This window comes from Pelmatolapia mariae, linkage group LG10_11 (assembly GCF_036321145.2).
Source record: "Pelmatolapia mariae isolate MD_Pm_ZW linkage group LG10_11, Pm_UMD_F_2, whole genome shotgun sequence".
Taxonomy (NCBI): Eukaryota; Metazoa; Chordata; class Actinopteri; order Cichliformes; family Cichlidae; genus Pelmatolapia; species Pelmatolapia mariae.
Genome location: NC_086236.1, coordinates 72,034,453 through 72,052,348, shown reverse-complemented (window position 1 = coordinate 72,052,348; position 17,896 = coordinate 72,034,453). Strand labels below are relative to the sequence as shown.

Sequence of the window (17,896 nt, the reverse complement as noted above, 5' to 3'; positions counted from 1 at the left end):
ATTGTCTGCCGTGTGAGTAGAAGTTCACTAAGGAGGCCCCTAAAGAAGATTTGGATGTCCTGATTCAGCCCCTGCTGGAGCACTGCAGCTCAAAGAAGATGAACACGTGGCTCGGTATCTGTCCTCTCTTAACAATCTGTCTCCCTATTCTGCTTCGCCCTCCTCTGGTTTTGAGTATCTTTGTCACATGCGGACATATGCGCACACACGTCACTGCCGCTCACTCAGAATTTAACAGGTCTCATATCACAGCCCTTGTATCCCTCAGCCCCCGCCGCCCCTTACATTTGAGTCCTCTTTTCTCTCCTGCTTTACTCCCTCTTTGCTTTTTGTCGGCCCACGCAGTCCCTCTCTCTGTCTGTCTCGCTGCTATCTTTCTTAGTGTGGCAGCTCTTATGAAAGTATAATGGTGCTGAAATTCAAATAATGTGGGTCACAAACTGGGCCATTGCCCCATAGCATTTCCCTTCTCTGGGAAGAAAAGATGGTGCTTTAATATCAGGCGGTATAAAGAAACAATGGACAGTCTGAATATGTGTTGAATTTTACTCAGTCACCGATTCTCTTTTCTCTCTGACTCTGACTGGATTTCTTTGTATCCAGCATATTTTTCTCTTCAGTATCTATTGTATCAACATTTTTGACTTTACACCTGTGCAGTGTTTTTACCCCTCAAAGGCCACATTGAATTTATCACCAGCACTTGGTGTTAAGTCAGCATGAGCCCAAAATTTGTAAAACATCCATAAATATCTCAGTTATTTTGCATTAAACATACATAAAATGTATTTGAGACACAAACTAAAATAAGACCGGGGGACTAAAGGCCTTTATCGTTGTGTAGCTGGTGATTGATTGACTTCTGCAAGTCTCTTCATATGTTGACATCCCCAGAGAGTCCAAAGCTGTCTCACTCTCACACTGTTGTCACATTTTAACACACAGAGTACTAGTGACACTTTCCACCATAAACCGTACTGCGTCATGATACAATTTTACCAGGTGAGAAAGCCCAACTAATCGTTTAAAGTCCTCATAAGAAAACATGAGTTGATGGTTGGCATGATCCCATGGCTTTCATACAGCAGTATGAAGTTTAAGGCTTGTCTGGGACTTTTTTGTTTCATGTTTTTAGGTCTCAGTCACACAGGTCTACAGACCAGAAGGCAGGAAAACCAAAGACATTCAGTTTATTCGCCCAGCCTTCATGATTATACCAAATTCCATTAAATTCATCCAAATTGGAGTAGAATTATTCAGTCATTCAAAATGTGATTGACCAAGAAGAGGCTACCCTTGTACCTCAAGCTAGCTTGCATAGCTAAAAAAGAAAGATCTTTCTGTGGTAGAAAAGGTCTCGATATCGCCAAAAACGGCTCTTGTAGCTCCCACAATGCAACACAACCTTGCTTGCAAAAGCTAAATCTGAGATATCAGGGTCGCAGATTTGCCTCCAGAGGCATTACGCAGCTGTTTTTACAGGATATGTAATGCTTCCTGTTACTAGTAAATTTGCTATAACATATACAATTCATGGAGAGCTCACTTTAAAATTAATGGAAGCAGTCATGTCACTATGACTGTATCCTGCAGTGGTATCTAATGGCATACAAGCAAAAGCAAAAACATTCAGGGAAACCAAATCCACAACTACAACTTATCACGTCAGCAGTAAAGACCTAAAGGGTGTGCCAAGCTCAGGGACTATGATGGACACTGATCGATCTTACCCGGCGGGTGGATCTTTGTCTCCAAAATAGACGGACCAGATTTCAGACATTATTTGGATAAACTGGCCAAATATTCAGGATTTAAGTGGCTACTCTCTCGCCTGAAACAATATTAAAATTTAATGACATAATAGCAATCCAAGGACAAAAATTACAACAGCCTCAAGGCCTTCTGTCTCTTATGTTGCTGCTGATCCGAATCAACCCATCAACAACCCCCCAGTTTCTCCTCCCACCTCAGCATCCTGGAGACGTTCCACTGGAGGTTTTTTTTTTGTTTTCCCGGCATGTGCTCTTTTTTTTTCTCTTTGTTTTCTCTACCTGTCACATTTCAGCATCTCCTTAGCATCCACTTTGAGAAATATATACAAAATAGTCTTTGTGGCTTCAAAAGCCAAAACTCTTTACTGACAGTTTTCTTGGCCTAAAAAAACACGACTAAGGTTTGAGCATGTTTTATCTTTATACACGTGTGTTAATGTTAGGTGAACAAATTTGTATCGCATTAATCATGAAAACTCCAAATGATTTTGTTTTAAACATTTTATTCATTAGTTTTCATTTGGTTCATATGTCAATAGCTTTCATTATTTTCTCCGTAGTTACTACCGGGTAAAGGGGATGTGTTATTCTTTACGTTTGTACCTACGGCACTGGCAAAGGGACAAAACTTGTTGGTTTTATGGTAACGGCCTGTAAAAAGTGATTCATTTCAGACTTTCAATAAATGAATAAATAAAAGACATAAATAGGTAAACAACACAAAATAAAAATAAATAAGAAGAACGGCAGCTGCAAACTGCAAACTTAAGAATCGCCTAATAATAAAGAATCCATTTCCAAACACCATCTGAGTCTGAAAAGCAGCAAATGACACAGAGAAACTTCCATTTTTCCACCAGTTTCACTTGATAACAGACTATCTCGCTGTGTCGCTTACACAATTTCAGGGCATTTTGATGTGAAATTGGTCTTTTGGAAATGAGGAGTTTTGCTTCCAATATCTCCGAATTTAGAGGGAACACAGTGTATATGTGACACTTTACAGGGCTATAACTATAATTCAGCATCAGACTGTCCTGACAGTGTGTGCGTGACACTTTCAGGTAGACGGCTATTATTCCAAAGTATTTCATTTATGGAGAAGGGAAGTGTCCCAAGCAGGGGCGCAATTCCCAGGGGGGTTAGGGGGGTTATGACACCCCCAATAATCAGACCCAACCAATATACCCCCAATAAAATTATGAATTATCTTTCATAAATAGGCTGTTGATGTTCTTTACTCATTTCAGGTATTACCAGCAAAATAGCTGCATGTTTAATCATCTGGGAATTTTACCAGATTTATTTATTTATTTAGACAGAGATCTTGACCCCCCCAATGTTCAGCACAAAGTTACGCCGATGGTCCCAAGCTGTCATGTTTCACATGTTTGCAGATAGTCAGTGATTTTGTTCATAATATGAATGTGTTAATCTGTTTAGGTTTCTTCAGTCATGTAGTCCTTTATTTATTGACTGCATGTCCGAACAAACATGCGTGAGATTATGTTCACCAGGAGAATCTTACACTCGAACCGAAATGAAGATTGACTCTCAGAAGCTAATGACCAAACTTATAGCCCCCATGACATCTCAGCAGTCCTACTGTTGGCCCTAACTGTCCCTCATAGTATTGCATTTATTTAATGCACTCCAGCATGCACATATCCCAGAGTGCAGGGAGACACTAAAGAGTCATTTGGTGATGGCTACATTCACCTTTGGTGTTATCAGCAGACCTTTTCCATTATAGTTTTCCTTTTAGTGCATTTACAGTATTTTAAGCTGTATAGCAACACCATCACACCCTGATTAACAACTAAAGCCTGCATTATGTTCTCTGTAATGATAATACCTTTTCTAATTCCAATTATTGTATTCTGTTTTTTTGCAGTCAGGGTTAGTATTGTTCACTCACCAGTCAAGGGGAAAAAAAGCTATTTATCTCTAACTGCTGCTCCTCTGCTGGCTTCCAGAAGCTAGCCAATGAGTAGCAATTGGGCTTTTAGGGAGGAGCTAAAACTGCTTGTTACAGCTCTTCAGCTGAAGAGCTGCATAGCAGGCAGTATGAATATAAATAATTTTTGGGTGTGTGTGTGATTCGGGAAAAGCTGCTGAGTCTTAACATAAAAATGGAAATCAGCATCATATTTAATATTAATATTTTATATATTATATAAATATTTGCACTTTAAACAACTGCCTGCGTTGCATAATGCGGCTGCTCATCTGTACTCACCTCCATCGCCTCACTCTTCTCTCTCTTTCTCTCTTTTCCTTTAGGTGTGGTTTACGGCTACAAGGGTCTGCTGCTGCTGCTGGGCATTTTTCTGGCATACGAGACCAAGTCTGTCTCCACAGAAAAAATCAATGACCATCGGGCCGTGGGGATGGCTATTTACAACGTTGCTGTGAGTCCGTAAAGAAACAGCTCCATCATGCCTAAGCCCATTTCTGGGTGCAGCGGTTTAAATTTTTACAGCTGTCTTGCTTTTGTAGGATGTGGAATAACAAAGTGGCAATAAGTATGGTTTTTATTACTCCGTAGCACAAAATGCCCGCAGTATATCAGCGGGGAGTTAATCAATGCCAGTGGTCCATGATTACTTTGGAGCTGAGATTTTTTTTGCCTTCCAGAAGTTACTTTCCTGCTCGTTCAGCCAGGTAGCTTGGCCAGCTCTCGAGAGGCAATACATTACAGGTTCTGGTCGTTTATAAAAGTTAATGTCACAAGTAATTTAAAGGAACTCGGCATAACTTCCAGAAAACTATTGTGATCAGCGATACGTACATCCCTTAAGTAAACTGCAGGCATCATTCTTTAGCATGCAGGATGTGCTTGTACTGTGGCGTGAAAGCTAATATTATTCAAAGCAGTGACAGCATACACAAGATCACGATTATATTACGCTAGCTTCTGCAAAAAAACAAGTGAGAAGGGGCCGCTGACTTACAGGGAGGCAGGGGAGGTAAATTGGCTTGTTCCAGACAGAGGAAGAACCGAGGGATGACATAAGATAAATAAGGATTATTATGAATGGTCCTGGAACAAGAATACAGCACTGAAAATGAGCATGATTGGTCCATATTATACCTCTATTAGTTGCCCGTACATGACTACAATGCTTTGTGTGCACCTACAGTTGAGAGTAAATCTTTAATCCAAATTTTAGCGTCAATTTAGATCCAACAAGGAAGTTAATATTCATCTTGATGTGGGATTTATATATATATATGTATATATATATGTGTGTGTGTGTGTGTGTGTGTGTATGTATGTTTTTCTCTTAAATTCAGAGCCCCTATTGCATTTCTATCCAAATCATTCTGCTGCCAGCTCCAGGTGCTGCCTCGTCGTACCTGCGCTGCTATGATACTCTTATTTCAAGTCTTGTTTGCAAAGTGCAAACTCAAAGACATTTCACGGTGAAGTAAATGTTAAATGAAATCAAAAGAATACAAAACAGACTGTTACTGCGCAGCACTCAGATGCAAGCCAACCTTATCAGAGTGCTGCAGTTCAGCTTTAGTGCTGGGCATGTACTGCGTGTTGCACAGTGCGGGTAATGCAAAGTGTATCTCTGAGACCACATGCACAGTATGGAGTTATCCCGTCCCATGGCAGCAATAGGTTTAAAAATGCACCCATTTGGGCACTAAAGAATGGCAGTAAAAGCAGCCGTCAGTCATAAACATTTTTCAGCGGCTGTTAATAGCAAGTGAATCATCTTAAACGCAGGCACCTAGGATGCACTTCACACTGGAATAGCAGCCATTATGTTCACCGTAGCCACTTTAGACAAATTCTTGCTGCCATTTCCTGACACTCTTGACACAGACTAACTTTGGAATTGATGTAAAATGTCTGCAGGAGAAAAAAAAAAGTCGTTTCTGTTGCTTTAACTGCCAGCAGAGTTTTTTTTTTCTGTTTTGATCAAGAGAAGGCAAACATTTTTTTAGGTTGCTGTTTTTAACTGACATTTCCTGCGCTGGCCCGAATCCCCATTAATATATGAATAAGAAAGCTCCCTAATGAGCAGCTGCACATTTATCATCTTATACTCTGTGGATATATAATTAATAAATGGACAGATCTCGCCTCATTTATCGAGGAGAAGATTTATCATCCATCCATCATTTATGGTTGTTTATGATGTCATTAAATGCAGCTTTGCGTGCCCATTTCGTCCCATGGCTCCACAATGTGAGTCACGTCTAATGTTGCTATTTTATCTTATAATATTCACATTTCAGTTTTATGACGATGTCAATAGTTAATGGCGTCTGCGAAGGGACCTCCTTCCTCTTTGCTAAGTTGTGAGCTCCAGGCCCTGATGAGATGACAATGTGGAGATTGTCAGCACGCTGTTGCCACTTCAGTCATGACTTTTTAATGCTGTTTTCACATGGGAGCCCTCCCCGGAATGATAAACAGATGCCTGATGCTTTTACGGATGTGATTTTCCTCCCCTCTCATCCTGTCGCTCTCCAACTCTGCTTTATTCTCCACCTCCTGTCCTCCAACCCTACCTCCCTTCTTTCTTTTTACATTTAATCTCGCTCTCCCCTTTGTTCTTACTTCTTTCTCTCTCTCTGTCTTCCTGCAGGTGTTGTGCCTGATCACAGCTCCGGTGACTATGATCCTGTCTTCACAGCAGGACGCCTCCTTTGCCTTTGCCTCTCTAGCTATCGTCTTCTCTGCCTACATCACACTGGTGGTGCTCTTTGTACCCAAGGTGCTCCTGCTCATGATTGACACCTTTTAAGATCCGCTGACATTCATAGTGAAGTGAAACTGAAGGTCAAACATTTCAATTTCAGCATCTTTAGGAACGAGCTGCAGCCTGTAGCGCACGACAACCGCGAACGTCACATTATTCACTCTGACAGCTTTTTTGTTTCCCAACTGCATAAACACGCTTTGATGTTTGAGTGTAACGCAACATCGGACCGGCTCAAATCATATCTGTCTTACCGTTTCACCATTAAGGTAATAATCTGCGAAATTTCTCGCTGGGAGCTTTTACATTTGTAGCTGCCGTAAACATTTGGAGTAGGGAAAAAAAATCTTCCGCAACAAACAAAGTGAGACATTTTACACGTCTGGCAGCGCCGTGGATTTTTTGGGTTGTTATGAACAGAAGAAGAGCCGCGCGGTGCACATGCTGCAGACAGAAGGAAGAGTGCCGCTTACAGAAATTCAAATTTCATTAACAGGAAATCACAATATCGTCTCCACCCTTTGATTATCAGGATATTTGTGGGAGCTCACTGCTGTGCAGAGACGGCGCAGCAGCGAGTGCCGAACTTGTCACTAAAGTAAAATAAAAGTCTTTAGTGATGAATAATATTTTTAAGCCTTTAGAGAAATGTGAGTGATTTGGCTGAGAGGGCTGCAAATATTAAAGATGTTTTATTAGGGGCTCTGAATAGATGCATTATTCATTGGGCGCAGGGTAGCCGGTCTCAGTCCTGATTTTCTTCTTTATTGAATTCCTGTCTCTGCGACGGTCCAGATGCGGCGTCTCATCACCCGCGGCGAGTGGCAGTCAGAGCAGCAGGACACCCTGAAGACCGGCTCGTCCACCAACAACAACGACGAGGAAAAGTCCAGGCAGCTGGAGAGGGAGAACAGGGAGCTGCAAAAGATCATCCAGGAGGTGAGGACGCATTAAATAGATGCACATATTATTATTATTAAATGTGCACATCATACGATACATATTCCAGTTTAACCTGGAGTTCACCCGAGAAGGCGATAGATATACTACACACTCGTAAAAAATCATTGTACAGATATCTTATGTAATTCATTTATTATGTATGTTTATGTGGCATGCTGAGTACTGAGAGTGCTGCATGTGTGAACATAGATATGCTGCAAGATGTTAAGCTGGTTCCCATGCAGTGCAAAGGTGATGACCTCATTGCCTAATATGTGCATAGAAATGCTCTTAACCTGCACGGGAATTAGATGCATGTGGAAAATTCCTTTTAAGTGTATTTGTGTGTTAGTGTGTCGGAATTATTATAAATCAATAAACGCATGCTCGCTCACTAATCATAGACAATAGAAATGATGGATATAAACATTGTGATGGTGCCATTTCACTCTAACGTTAGTAAATGAAATCCTGCTATGAAGCATTTTCACCATCGCAGTCTGCACACTCATTGGCTGACAGCTCATTAGCCAATGAGCTTACCTCGGCTAATCTTTGTTTTTAATTATATTAATGACTAAGGTAACTTAGCATGTTATTGAGTATAAAACTAGTGCCTAAGACCCTTAAAGGCTAGATGCTCTCTCTAATTGGAAAACTTGGCACTTTTTGTTGGGTTCACTTTTCAGACCTGGAAGCTATGTCCATCATTAAAACGCTCTTTGTCCTGCCGCGATTCTCTTTGTATGGAAACACGTTTACCTCGGGGTTGAACAGCAAAGAGGGAAGCTGTTTTCTTAGAGAAGCCTGACGGCTAAAGCAAAAAAAATCTGAGGATTTTCAGCCAGAGAAACTGAAAAATAAAGAAAAAGAAAAACAGTGTCAGAGGCCAAAAAAGGCAGAGTTTTGATAATGGTTCAAGTTAAAGGGGAAAAACTGTGAAGCTCCGGCTGCATTGACTGAGGAGGTGAGTGTTGCGTTCCCAGAGACACAGACTGTGGCTCATCTGATCTCTCAGTCTAAAACTCAGTTATTAGAAAACACAGCTGCCACAGAGCGAGTGAGGACATCCAGCAAAGACTGAAGTTTCTTTCGTTTTTTTAATGGCTGTGATTTTAAACCCTAATGGGAACAAATAAAGTAACCTGAAACCTTAAAACTACAGTAATAACAATATTATGTAACTTTTAGTGAAAGGTTGTCTGTTGCTTTATGTTTTAAAAGTAATCAAAAACCTGCACCTCATCACTTATTAAATTTGTGTTTGATTTAATTCTTTATTGTTATTTTTATTTCAGTTTCAAAAACTTTAATTATGGTGATAAAATTATTATTGTTGTTGTTTAATTTAAAGATATGTTTTTACTTTTTCTTGGACAGCTTGGTCTTTGAGCGTTCTCTAAATGTGATCATGTTGCACAGAGTGAACCATTTACTGTCCCAGTGAGGATGTGTTAGCTTATTTGAAATACCTTTTTAGGAATCTGTGCATTTTCCTGGTAGTTCTGACAATTTCAGAAACAAAGATGTGAATGAAAAAGAACAAATAACAAGTTAAACATTATAATAATTTTATTGTTGCTGTGGTGATTTTTCTGCTGTTTCCCACAACCTTTTTTGGGGTAATCAAACATTCCTGTATGCTGGGAAAATCCTGCCAATGGAGACGGGAGTTTCAGTTATTGTGTTTGTTTTGCCGTCATCACTGTTAATAACAGCAAAATAACCGTTTTGTTTTTATGTTATTTCTGGCTCACCTTTCTTTATAAGTAACAATTAAATTTCATTATTGGTTAATCTGCTGACTAATGTAGTGACAGTTTATTCCAGCTTTCTATATTTAACATTATTAGATCTGCGGTGGCTCACTGGGTTGTGTTATGTGGCTTTCTGCCATCTCCTTGTAGATATTTAGGGAAGTTTCAGAGAATATTTTAGAGGAAGTATCACAAGTTCCCTGCAGGTTTCTATGAATTATATAATATGAATTATATAAAACACTTGTGTTTAAGGTTAAATGTGCTTTTTCAACCTGCAAGGGGAAATTTCTACATTAAAGCAGCAACAATTGTTTAAAAAAAGTGCCTGAGTGTGACATTTTACTAACAGCACTAATAATAAAACATAACTAAATAAATAAATAAATAAAACATATAAAGAGCATAAAAAGTCAAATTTTAAATCTTGGAATGACCAGGAGGCTAATTTGCTATGTTCTTCGGGGATCGCCATCCAGGGACACTTGCTGGGTGAGCTAATCAACATGCATATTCATCCACACATGCTGGTTTGTTTACTTAAGAGTCATAATAACCCCGAACCTGTAATAACATCTTCTGATATCTTGTTTTGTTACCCAAATTCTCCCAAAGATATTTCATTCACATAAAGCTGAGAAGCTGAAACCACAAATGTATTTCACTAGGAACATTTCTGAAGCAGTTACTCAGATATCAGAGTTGCTTTTTCACTGTGATTTATTTTTAATCAGTTTAATCATTATTTTTAAAATTTACTTATTAACCTATAGCGACAGAGTGCAATGAAGTCCCGTCCACACCGGAGGGAAAAAAAAATTAATGGCTCTCTCTGACTTTGTGTTGTGTGAAGGTGACTCCTTGTCAGATCCATCTGCAAGCAAAAAATGGAAAATGACTAAAAGCTGCTGCGTGGTGGAATCCACCGCCAACAGAATGAGGAACCCAGAAATGTGATTTTTTTTATGAACTTTGTAATTGGAAAAAGTTTCAGGAGCACAAAGTGAGACGTCGGCAGAAAGAAAGGGGTTGTTTATAATCCTGACACTCAGGATGCGAGGGGTTTATCAAAAAGTAATATGAATAAATTACTAATTTACTTCCTGAAGAAAGTAATTTGTTACTCTTCTTGTTACATTACTTTTGAATTTCTCTGCATCATTGCCCAACTTACATTTTCACATAATTATTAGTTAACAGTATAAAATTACAGCCACTGACACTACAATAACCCTCTGACAAAGACAAACAGCCAGCGCAGAGTTTTCATTGGACATCCCCTCATAGTTACTTTTCTGAACACCAGATAGATTTTAAATCAGATTCTCTAGTCTTGCACAGTATGGAAAAACACTTCTCCTGTCCCTGTGGCGAAATCACATAATCACACCAACCCTGGCTAATTTAATGTTGGCTAATTTAAACTGACAGTGTAAAAATGATGTGTTTTCTTTAATGCTTTCTGCCACAGAACAGCGACTACAATGATCCTGAAACAAATGGATCAGCATTAGCCGACTAACATTCTTCATTGCTTTCACTATCAGGTGCAGCAGGTCATACAACAGAACATTTATGTTTATGCCTCCAGTTTTCTTGTCTCAAAGTCAAAAAGTTTTATTTTCTTATTTTATTTTCACATTTTGTTCTACATCATAAATACTTTAGTAAATACCCCGCTTGTGAATTTTGAAACCTTTGTGCATCTCAGAGAAAGTGTTCATTAATAATCAACTAAATAAGAATACAGAAGTTATCTGGGAAATTCTGCATCATCATAAATGTCAAGTTATGTGACCTGGTGCAAGGTCTACTGATCGCATATACACTTCAACAAACTAACATCAATTATCCCACTAAGCAAAACGATTCACACACAGCTTATTTTCTGTAGTAAACCAAAGCCCACATGGAAAAATCCCACAGTTTTTGTCAAAGGAACCCAGGCAGTTTTAACTTCATGGTTGGCCACCAGAAAAGTGTTGTAATTTGTTTGTGTTTTTCTTCTTCTGAGAGTTGATATAAAAATCTGTGACATGCTTGTGCTGCAGTTATACAGAGTGTCAGTCACGGGCTGATGCTTCAGCCCCCCCGGGGCTGTGTGCCGATCACATGACAAATATCTGCTCTAGATCATCGTAGGAATGCTTCAGTTTGTAACTGCAGACTCTGGTTGTGTTTTCAGAAAGAAGAGAGGGTTTCGGCGCTCCGCAATCAGCTGGCTGAACGACAGGCTCTACGTAACCGCCGCCGACCCTCCACGGGCCAGAATCAGAACCACAATGCCCCGCCTCCTTCTTCTCAGCCAGATCCCAAGTCCCTGCTCCCTCCGCCCGGCTATCCCAACCCAACCACGGACAATCATTCCCTCCCACCTTCCTTCTCCAACTCCTCCAACCTCTACCCAGCAGACAGCAAGATGAGCCGCAACCACTGTCACAACAGCCAGATCCCGCTGCTGTATAAATAGGTGAAACACGGGAGGGCTTGGGTGGGGGAGGCGCACACAAGGGACACAGAACAGCACGAGACACTGTGAGTTTCACTTGTTTGGGCAACGAGCACAGCGGAGTAGTGACACTGTTTTAAAACACGGCGTGGAAGCTGAAACGAGTACACAGGAGTGCTTTATACTCGGGGAGAGTCACACAGGTAACACCCATCCTCTAAGTTTTGATCTCACTGTGTTCAACCCAGAAACACGGCACACGCGGCGGCTCGACGTGGCGACAAGCACATCTAAGACTAGCAGCACACGACGTCTTTTTCAAAGATCAAGTGAACAATAGTCTCTTAATCATTCCGCTCCCTCATTCGTTATCTGGTTTCGTTGTGGAGACGCAGTGTCGAGGATCTTCAAAGGATGTGTTTGTGTCTTTGCTATATCGTCTCCACATTTTGTCTCTCGAGTTCATTAACTAGACAGACATGCGGTAGTGATTTATATTGGTCTGTAATATTTGATTGTTTTGTCATAGAGTTGTTGTTCTATTCTCTGTTAAGCTTTCAGGAGAGTTGTGAAAACTGAAATTTGCAAAGGGACAAAGCAATGTACAGTTTTGACTTTTTTTTCCCCCTCTAGTGTTTCCTCTAAAAGCAGCCGAGAAGCTCAGAAGCGAAAATGTGCATTATTAAACAGCCATAATTTAAAACGGCCAGGGAGCTAAGCATGCATGGATGTCTGTTGTCAGGACTGTGTGTTCAAGTACAAAACTGCATTTTAATAAGCTAGTTCCTTATTAGACCCATGTTGAAGAAGACAATGATCAAAGTTACTGATGAATGAGGACAGTTTTGATAGCTTTGGGGTTTGAAATCATATTTTACAATGTATTTTTTGAAGTTTGTGTTTTTTTAGCAGTACAGTACAGTAGGAGACATCAAGTCAAGTCACATCAAGCCTGCGTATCTTGCAGATATCGTCATCTACAGTCCTTCGAGGTCATCCTCTTGTGCACCTCTGGATCTTATCCAGCACTGCTGCTGACCCTACTTTCAAATCACCATTTGGGGCCCTTAGCTTCAGCACTGGGGCCAAACACCAGTTGTCAGTGGAAATACGCTCAGTGTGCAAGCCAGAAGGCAGTTCAGGAGGTCAGGAGTGCAACCAGGATGTTTAAAAGATTAAACGCAGTAAATTTTTCGTTCTGTAATCGTTTAAGCACATAAAGGATTAAAGACCGTGACATCCTCCTGAGGGTCAGTTATTTTTCTTGGCATTTCAAGGGTTAAACATTGTAAATTTGTCACTCAGCCAGATTTAGCTCCTTGGAAATCCATCGTCAGCCCCAAAATAAGTGGTGAAGCATTACTGTTCTGATACATGGAAGTGCATATATGAGGTTGAATGGTCCTTGGACAGAGAATGGAAGTGTTCCAGATGTGCACAAGGAGACTGCGTTGAATGGGATATCAGACAAATTTAAGTCAAGTTTGATTTTTATCTGTGGAGTCCTGAAGATATTTGATATGAGTAATCGCCATCACTTACCATGATGACCAGTGCCCAGCTGTCTATTCTGGCTGCCTAATTTCACGGGGGTACAGTTACCCGTCATCCACATTCATATACAGTCTACAAAACTGGAGCCATTCAAATTCCAACATACTTACTAGAAGCATAGTCTGTACTTTCTGCCTTTTGAAAATCTAAACCACTTCATGTTTCGACAGCAGTGAGACTTTGAGGGCTTCTGTGATGGCTATTACTGTAGATATGCAGAGAAAGCACAATTTTTTTATACCTGTAAATCTGTTACCCGTCATACTTGTAAACTTAGTTTTTTGTGTCGTATGTATACATACATGAATTTTTTCCTTTTTCCCACAGACGATTGGGAATGAAGCTAATTTATTTTCTTCATTTTTTGCCTTCGGCTAAGTCGTGAAAGCATCCATGAAGGACTTAAAGTAATGTGACATAGTGTATTTATTCGGCAGTTAATGCGGATGTACTATTTCATTCATGAGCTATTTCCAGATTTTATAAAGCAATGACGCCTGAATGACGCTGTTAGCAGGTAACACAACACTTTGTCAAATATTTTTAAATATCTGTAAATCACAGTGTGCACTTTAAACCGAACAAACGATTCCGCTCTGTGTCGCTGTTACTCGGTTTAGCTCAGGGTTTGGGGGAGGTCCGTCAAAGTCAACTTAAATGAATGAAATAGGCCATATTTATTAACTGTGCAGTACCTTGATCACTTGATAGTGTAGTATATGAATGCAGAAATTACTTCAGAAATGTTCTATTATCTTGCACATATATAAGAATATACATGGATTTGGGGATATTTGTATTCACTATATCTAAGATCTTAAATGTTAATATATTTCAGAGTATGTGTATGCAGATATATGGGTACCATAAATAAAATATTTGTTTTTTCACTGGGTATTTCTCGTGTTTTAATTGTTACATTTTAAAATAAGTGGACATATTTTATAGCTTATTTTCTGTGCATATTCCAAAGGCACAGCACATGTTTGCTCATGTTTGCACTATCCACTAGATGTCACCAGTTATTTGTTGTTTTTCTGATTTGCTCGGGCTGTTTTGACCAATTCATATATGTCCAAGTGAAACTTGATATTTGTCTCTAGGTCAGCTCTGCAGGACTCAAAAGACCAAATAAACCCAGAAGAAAAGCTCATTAAACAAAAGCTAGAAGCAAAATTTGACACGATGACCAACTGTAAAGCCCAGTGGGAACCTCATTACTGAGACAATGAGTGGATGTTTGCCTTGCATATGAAACAAAAGTAGACAAATTGCTCCCAAGTGCGTCCGTTATTTGTATGATGTGTGTTTATAGATGATGACAGTCTGACAAACCCAGCTGTGCTACAGTCCCATGATCCCTCACCTCGCACAGCTTCCCGTTCCGTCTTTTTTCAGCTGACTGAAAGCGAGGTATGTGGTAATGCACAGGGAAAGGGTTGGTGTCGAGAATGAGAGAGGCTTTAGAGTGTGTGTGGGGGTGGGTGGCTGCCATTGGGGAAAACCCACTCTGAGCTGAGGCTTCTGTGGGCCTCCACCTGACACAGCACTCGGCAAAAGGCAGAAAAAAAGCAGGAAATTCCCCTCCACTTGTGTGATCTAACAAAGGAAGTATTTGCTGGCTGTGGAGGAATTTCATAGCAGCTTTTGCCAACTACAGTGTGGGTGTGTGTGAGTGAGTGTGAGTGTGTGGGTGTGTGGGCTGCAGCGCCGGCTGGACAGACTTCTAACTATTAGAGGAGACCATTCTCTGTAGTTTTCTGCATTTTTATTCTTTTCACAACTTATATAAATACCTTTAAAGCCCCGGTCCCAGTGATTTAAATACAAATAAATACAAATAAATACATACAAGCTATGACAGCACCTCTGTATCTGAACTCTTGAGCCAAAGAGCCTTGTCATCATCTGATACAGCAGAGGAAATCTAGCCTAATACAATCTCAGGTCAGTATAAATAATATGTCAAAAGTGCCTAAAGTAGAAACAATGTTGCAAACTGTTACAGTTTATATAGTTTTAAAAAATCAGCCTAGCGTTTTCAGCTAGGAATTTCATCTCCATTGAGATTTCAATATTTAAACATCACCATGTGGATGAAATAAAAAACTATATGTTCACGTAGTTTTTAAGCTCCATGCAGGTTTTCTGCTCAAAGCAGAGAGTCATTTCAAAGTGCAAACACGCCAAAGAAGGTCCTTCCTTCGTCAGTCTCCAGCTCTGATAGCTGGTTGGTTTCTGTCCACAGCGTGTCTCCTTCGTTCAGCTGAAACACAGCGCCCAGGTAAATGGCGTTGTACCAGCCGTGGTCTGAGAAGCTATCCTGAATGGTGTCTTGGCATGCCGACCTCAGGGCGCTCATCAGAGTGGAGGGGCTTCCCATAGACTCTGAGTAGCGCGAGATCCTGTGGCTGAGAATTGTGAGGCTTTTTTCCTCATCTTCATTGTCGTCGCTATTCCCGCAGATCACCCTGAAGGATGCCTGGCTGTAGACGAAGTACAGGCCGGTGTGTGGGATGATGATTTTGTTGGCCTCCAACTTGAAGCCGCCCTGAGCGAACGCCTGGCCTTGACCATTCCTCCACTCCAGCTGACCTTTTGAGTCGCTGCCTGCAAGTAAAGATCAGAAATGTTACAGCCTTGAAATACCGGAGTGTGAATTACTGACAGGTTTGTTATTTGGAGAGCAGAATGAAGTATTGACTGAAGCCAATGAATGACTTATGGGACTTCCTTATAGTGCTCTTGGTTTCCAAAAAGAAGAGAGCTACCAATACCACAGAGGGAGAAGAAAAACTCAGAAAAGCTCCTTTGAAGGCTTAGATTATGAGCCTATTGTTTGCTGAGGGCCAAATCAAGGTAAGCGGTGACTCACCTTCTAGATGGATGGCTGCCTTGGCTTTGCTGCTGATCCGTTTTAGCGTGGAGTGGGGCTCTGAAGGAAGGAAGAAAAATGTGAGCTTGTCTCAAATAATCCACAAAGACTCAAATGTAGCTCTCAAAACCTCTCATAAGCACCCATGTGTATAATCACCTGTTTTGTCGCCAGTGTTCTTTGCCTTTAGTGCTTCTGGCTGTCCTAATTGTGTCTGCATGGAGGAAAAAAGAATCATTAGATACATATATAGACACACACACAGAAGGTTTTGAAAGACTTTTCATCATACTCGAAAAGATGAGATGCTCCTTACCATCCTTTCTGGCCTTGTATTCCAGTACCAGGCAAACAGCAGGACACCTGCTAAACAAAGAGCCACGACGACGAGGACGGCGCACACCTTCCATATCCACTCTGCAGGTGATTTCTTCTCAACTAAAACTACAGTCTTCGCCTCAGGACCGGCCTCGACATCAACTGGTGTGGTTGTGTATGCAACCATGCTGTGCACAAAGCCTCTGCCGTCTGATCTTTAAAGAAATCCAGAAACCGAACAGTTGTCTGTGTCTTCTGTGCTGACACTTCTCTCTTTGAGTGTGCTGTTTGTGTTAAGAGTGAACTTCTGCCGGAGAGTCTGTAGTATTTATGCAGCTGCAGGGGAAACTCCAGTGATGTCACCGTGTAAGTGGAGACAGCGCAGCAGCAACAGCGGTGGCAGCAGCGCAACCGGGGTCATGGAGAAAGGAGAGTGAGAGGGAAGGAAAAGTCACAGAACTTTTAGTGGAGTGTCACCGCAGGAGTTATGGTTTCAGGATGGGAAAGTGGTTGATGGCGACTTTTGGTTTTCTAAAAAAATTATATACACAGATATTCAGGCACACACACGATGCGAGACAGACACAGAGTTGCACCACACTGTGTCTGAGGTTAACTCATACAGCTCACCAACATTTTGAGGTCAGACCAGATGTTTTAAATAAAATCAGAAAAGGGACATTATAAATAAACAACCCCCACCCCACCGAGACTCGTATAAATTATTAGTAAATTCTTCACAGTACACTGACATAATAGCTTATCTCCAAATCAAATCTACAGATTTTTCCCTGGCATGTAGAGTGTTTTTGTTACTCAGAGAAGTCTGGCTTGCCTTTACCGTGTATTTCACAGAAGTATTATTCTGCTCAAAGCTCTTTTGAGAAACAGGGAGCCTTTCACTCAAAAAAAGTACATTCATGTTGTTGTATTCATGAACGTTGTATTCTTTTTACCCATAGACTGTATATAAAAGATGGCCGCAACTACCACAAGGTCTCGTTTTTGCCATGTAGGTTTTTTTCAAGCCATAAGTGGCCATTATTTGCCCAGAGGGCGGTGTGCTAAGTTCCGAGTTTAAACTAAACCGCTTGCTTACTAAACTACCTGGGAGTCTCTAGTGGCCATTAGAAAAACTACAGTTTTGCGGACATCCTCTTTTGGAGTCATTTTTCTGCCACAGAAGTTGCATGTTATTCTTGCTGTACCAAAAAACATGCACAAAAGCCACGACTGTGTAGAGGACACGATAAGAGGCTTGTTCTTGTGTGACAGGACGTAAACATTCTCACCCAGCTGACCCATGATGCTCCATAATTACTACTTAAAAATGCCAATTAAAAAGGTTTAATTGGCATTTTGAGCACCTTGCAGCAAAAATGTTGCCATGCAGAGAACTCATTGTCCACAACAGCAATGTTTCCTATGAAGAAATGTGATATATTTTTAGCACATTATCCATTCATTTTCTATTACATCATCCTACAATATTTACACCTGGCTGGAAC

At 40.7% G+C, this 17,896-nt stretch overlaps 2 protein-coding genes across 3 annotated transcripts in view; one reads left to right on the top strand and one right to left on the bottom strand.

Moving 5' to 3' along the window:
• gabbr1a (gamma-aminobutyric acid (GABA) B receptor, 1a) overlaps positions 1-14,085 on the top strand; it is a 126,351-nt gene extending 112,266 nt beyond the window's left edge. For both annotated transcript variants that reach the window (XM_063486344.1, XM_063486345.1), the window contains 5 exons: positions 21-114; positions 4,056-4,183; positions 6,380-6,508; positions 7,289-7,432; positions 11,378-14,085. In XM_063486344.1, coding sequence (XP_063342414.1) covers positions 21-114; positions 4,056-4,183; positions 6,380-6,508; positions 7,289-7,432; positions 11,378-11,662 — 780 coding nt within the window. In that variant the 3' untranslated portion in view covers positions 11,663-14,085. The remainder of the gene's footprint in view (positions 1-20; positions 115-4,055; positions 4,184-6,379; positions 6,509-7,288; positions 7,433-11,377) is intronic.
• Positions 14,086-14,969: 884 nt separating this feature from the next.
• Positions 14,970-16,662, bottom strand: tnfb (tumor necrosis factor b (TNF superfamily, member 2)). The gene is made up of 4 exons (XM_063486089.1): positions 16,387-16,662; positions 16,230-16,284; positions 16,071-16,130; positions 14,970-15,805 (listed from the first exon to the last, which is right to left on the bottom strand). Exons 1-4 carry the CDS (start codon positions 16,573-16,575, stop codon positions 15,366-15,368), a joined length of 744 nt encoding a protein of 247 aa, XP_063342159.1. The 5' UTR covers positions 16,576-16,662; the 3' UTR covers positions 14,970-15,365.
• Positions 16,663-17,896: the final 1,234 nt, after the last annotated feature.

Bases quoted from the DNA above. Each gene is read 5' to 3' on its own strand.
- tnfb (XM_063486089.1), bottom strand. From the start codon at position 16,575: ATGGTTGCATACACAACCACACCAGTTGATGTCGAGGCCGGTCCTGAG. The intron at 16,285-16,386 runs GTAAGGAGCATC...TCCTCCATGCAG, and splicing joins ATACAAGGCCAGAAAGGATG to ACACAATTAGGACAGCCAGA. The intron at 16,131-16,229 runs GTGATTATACAC...TCCTTCCTTCAG, and splicing joins GAACACTGGCGACAAAACAG to AGCCCCACTCCACGCTAAAA.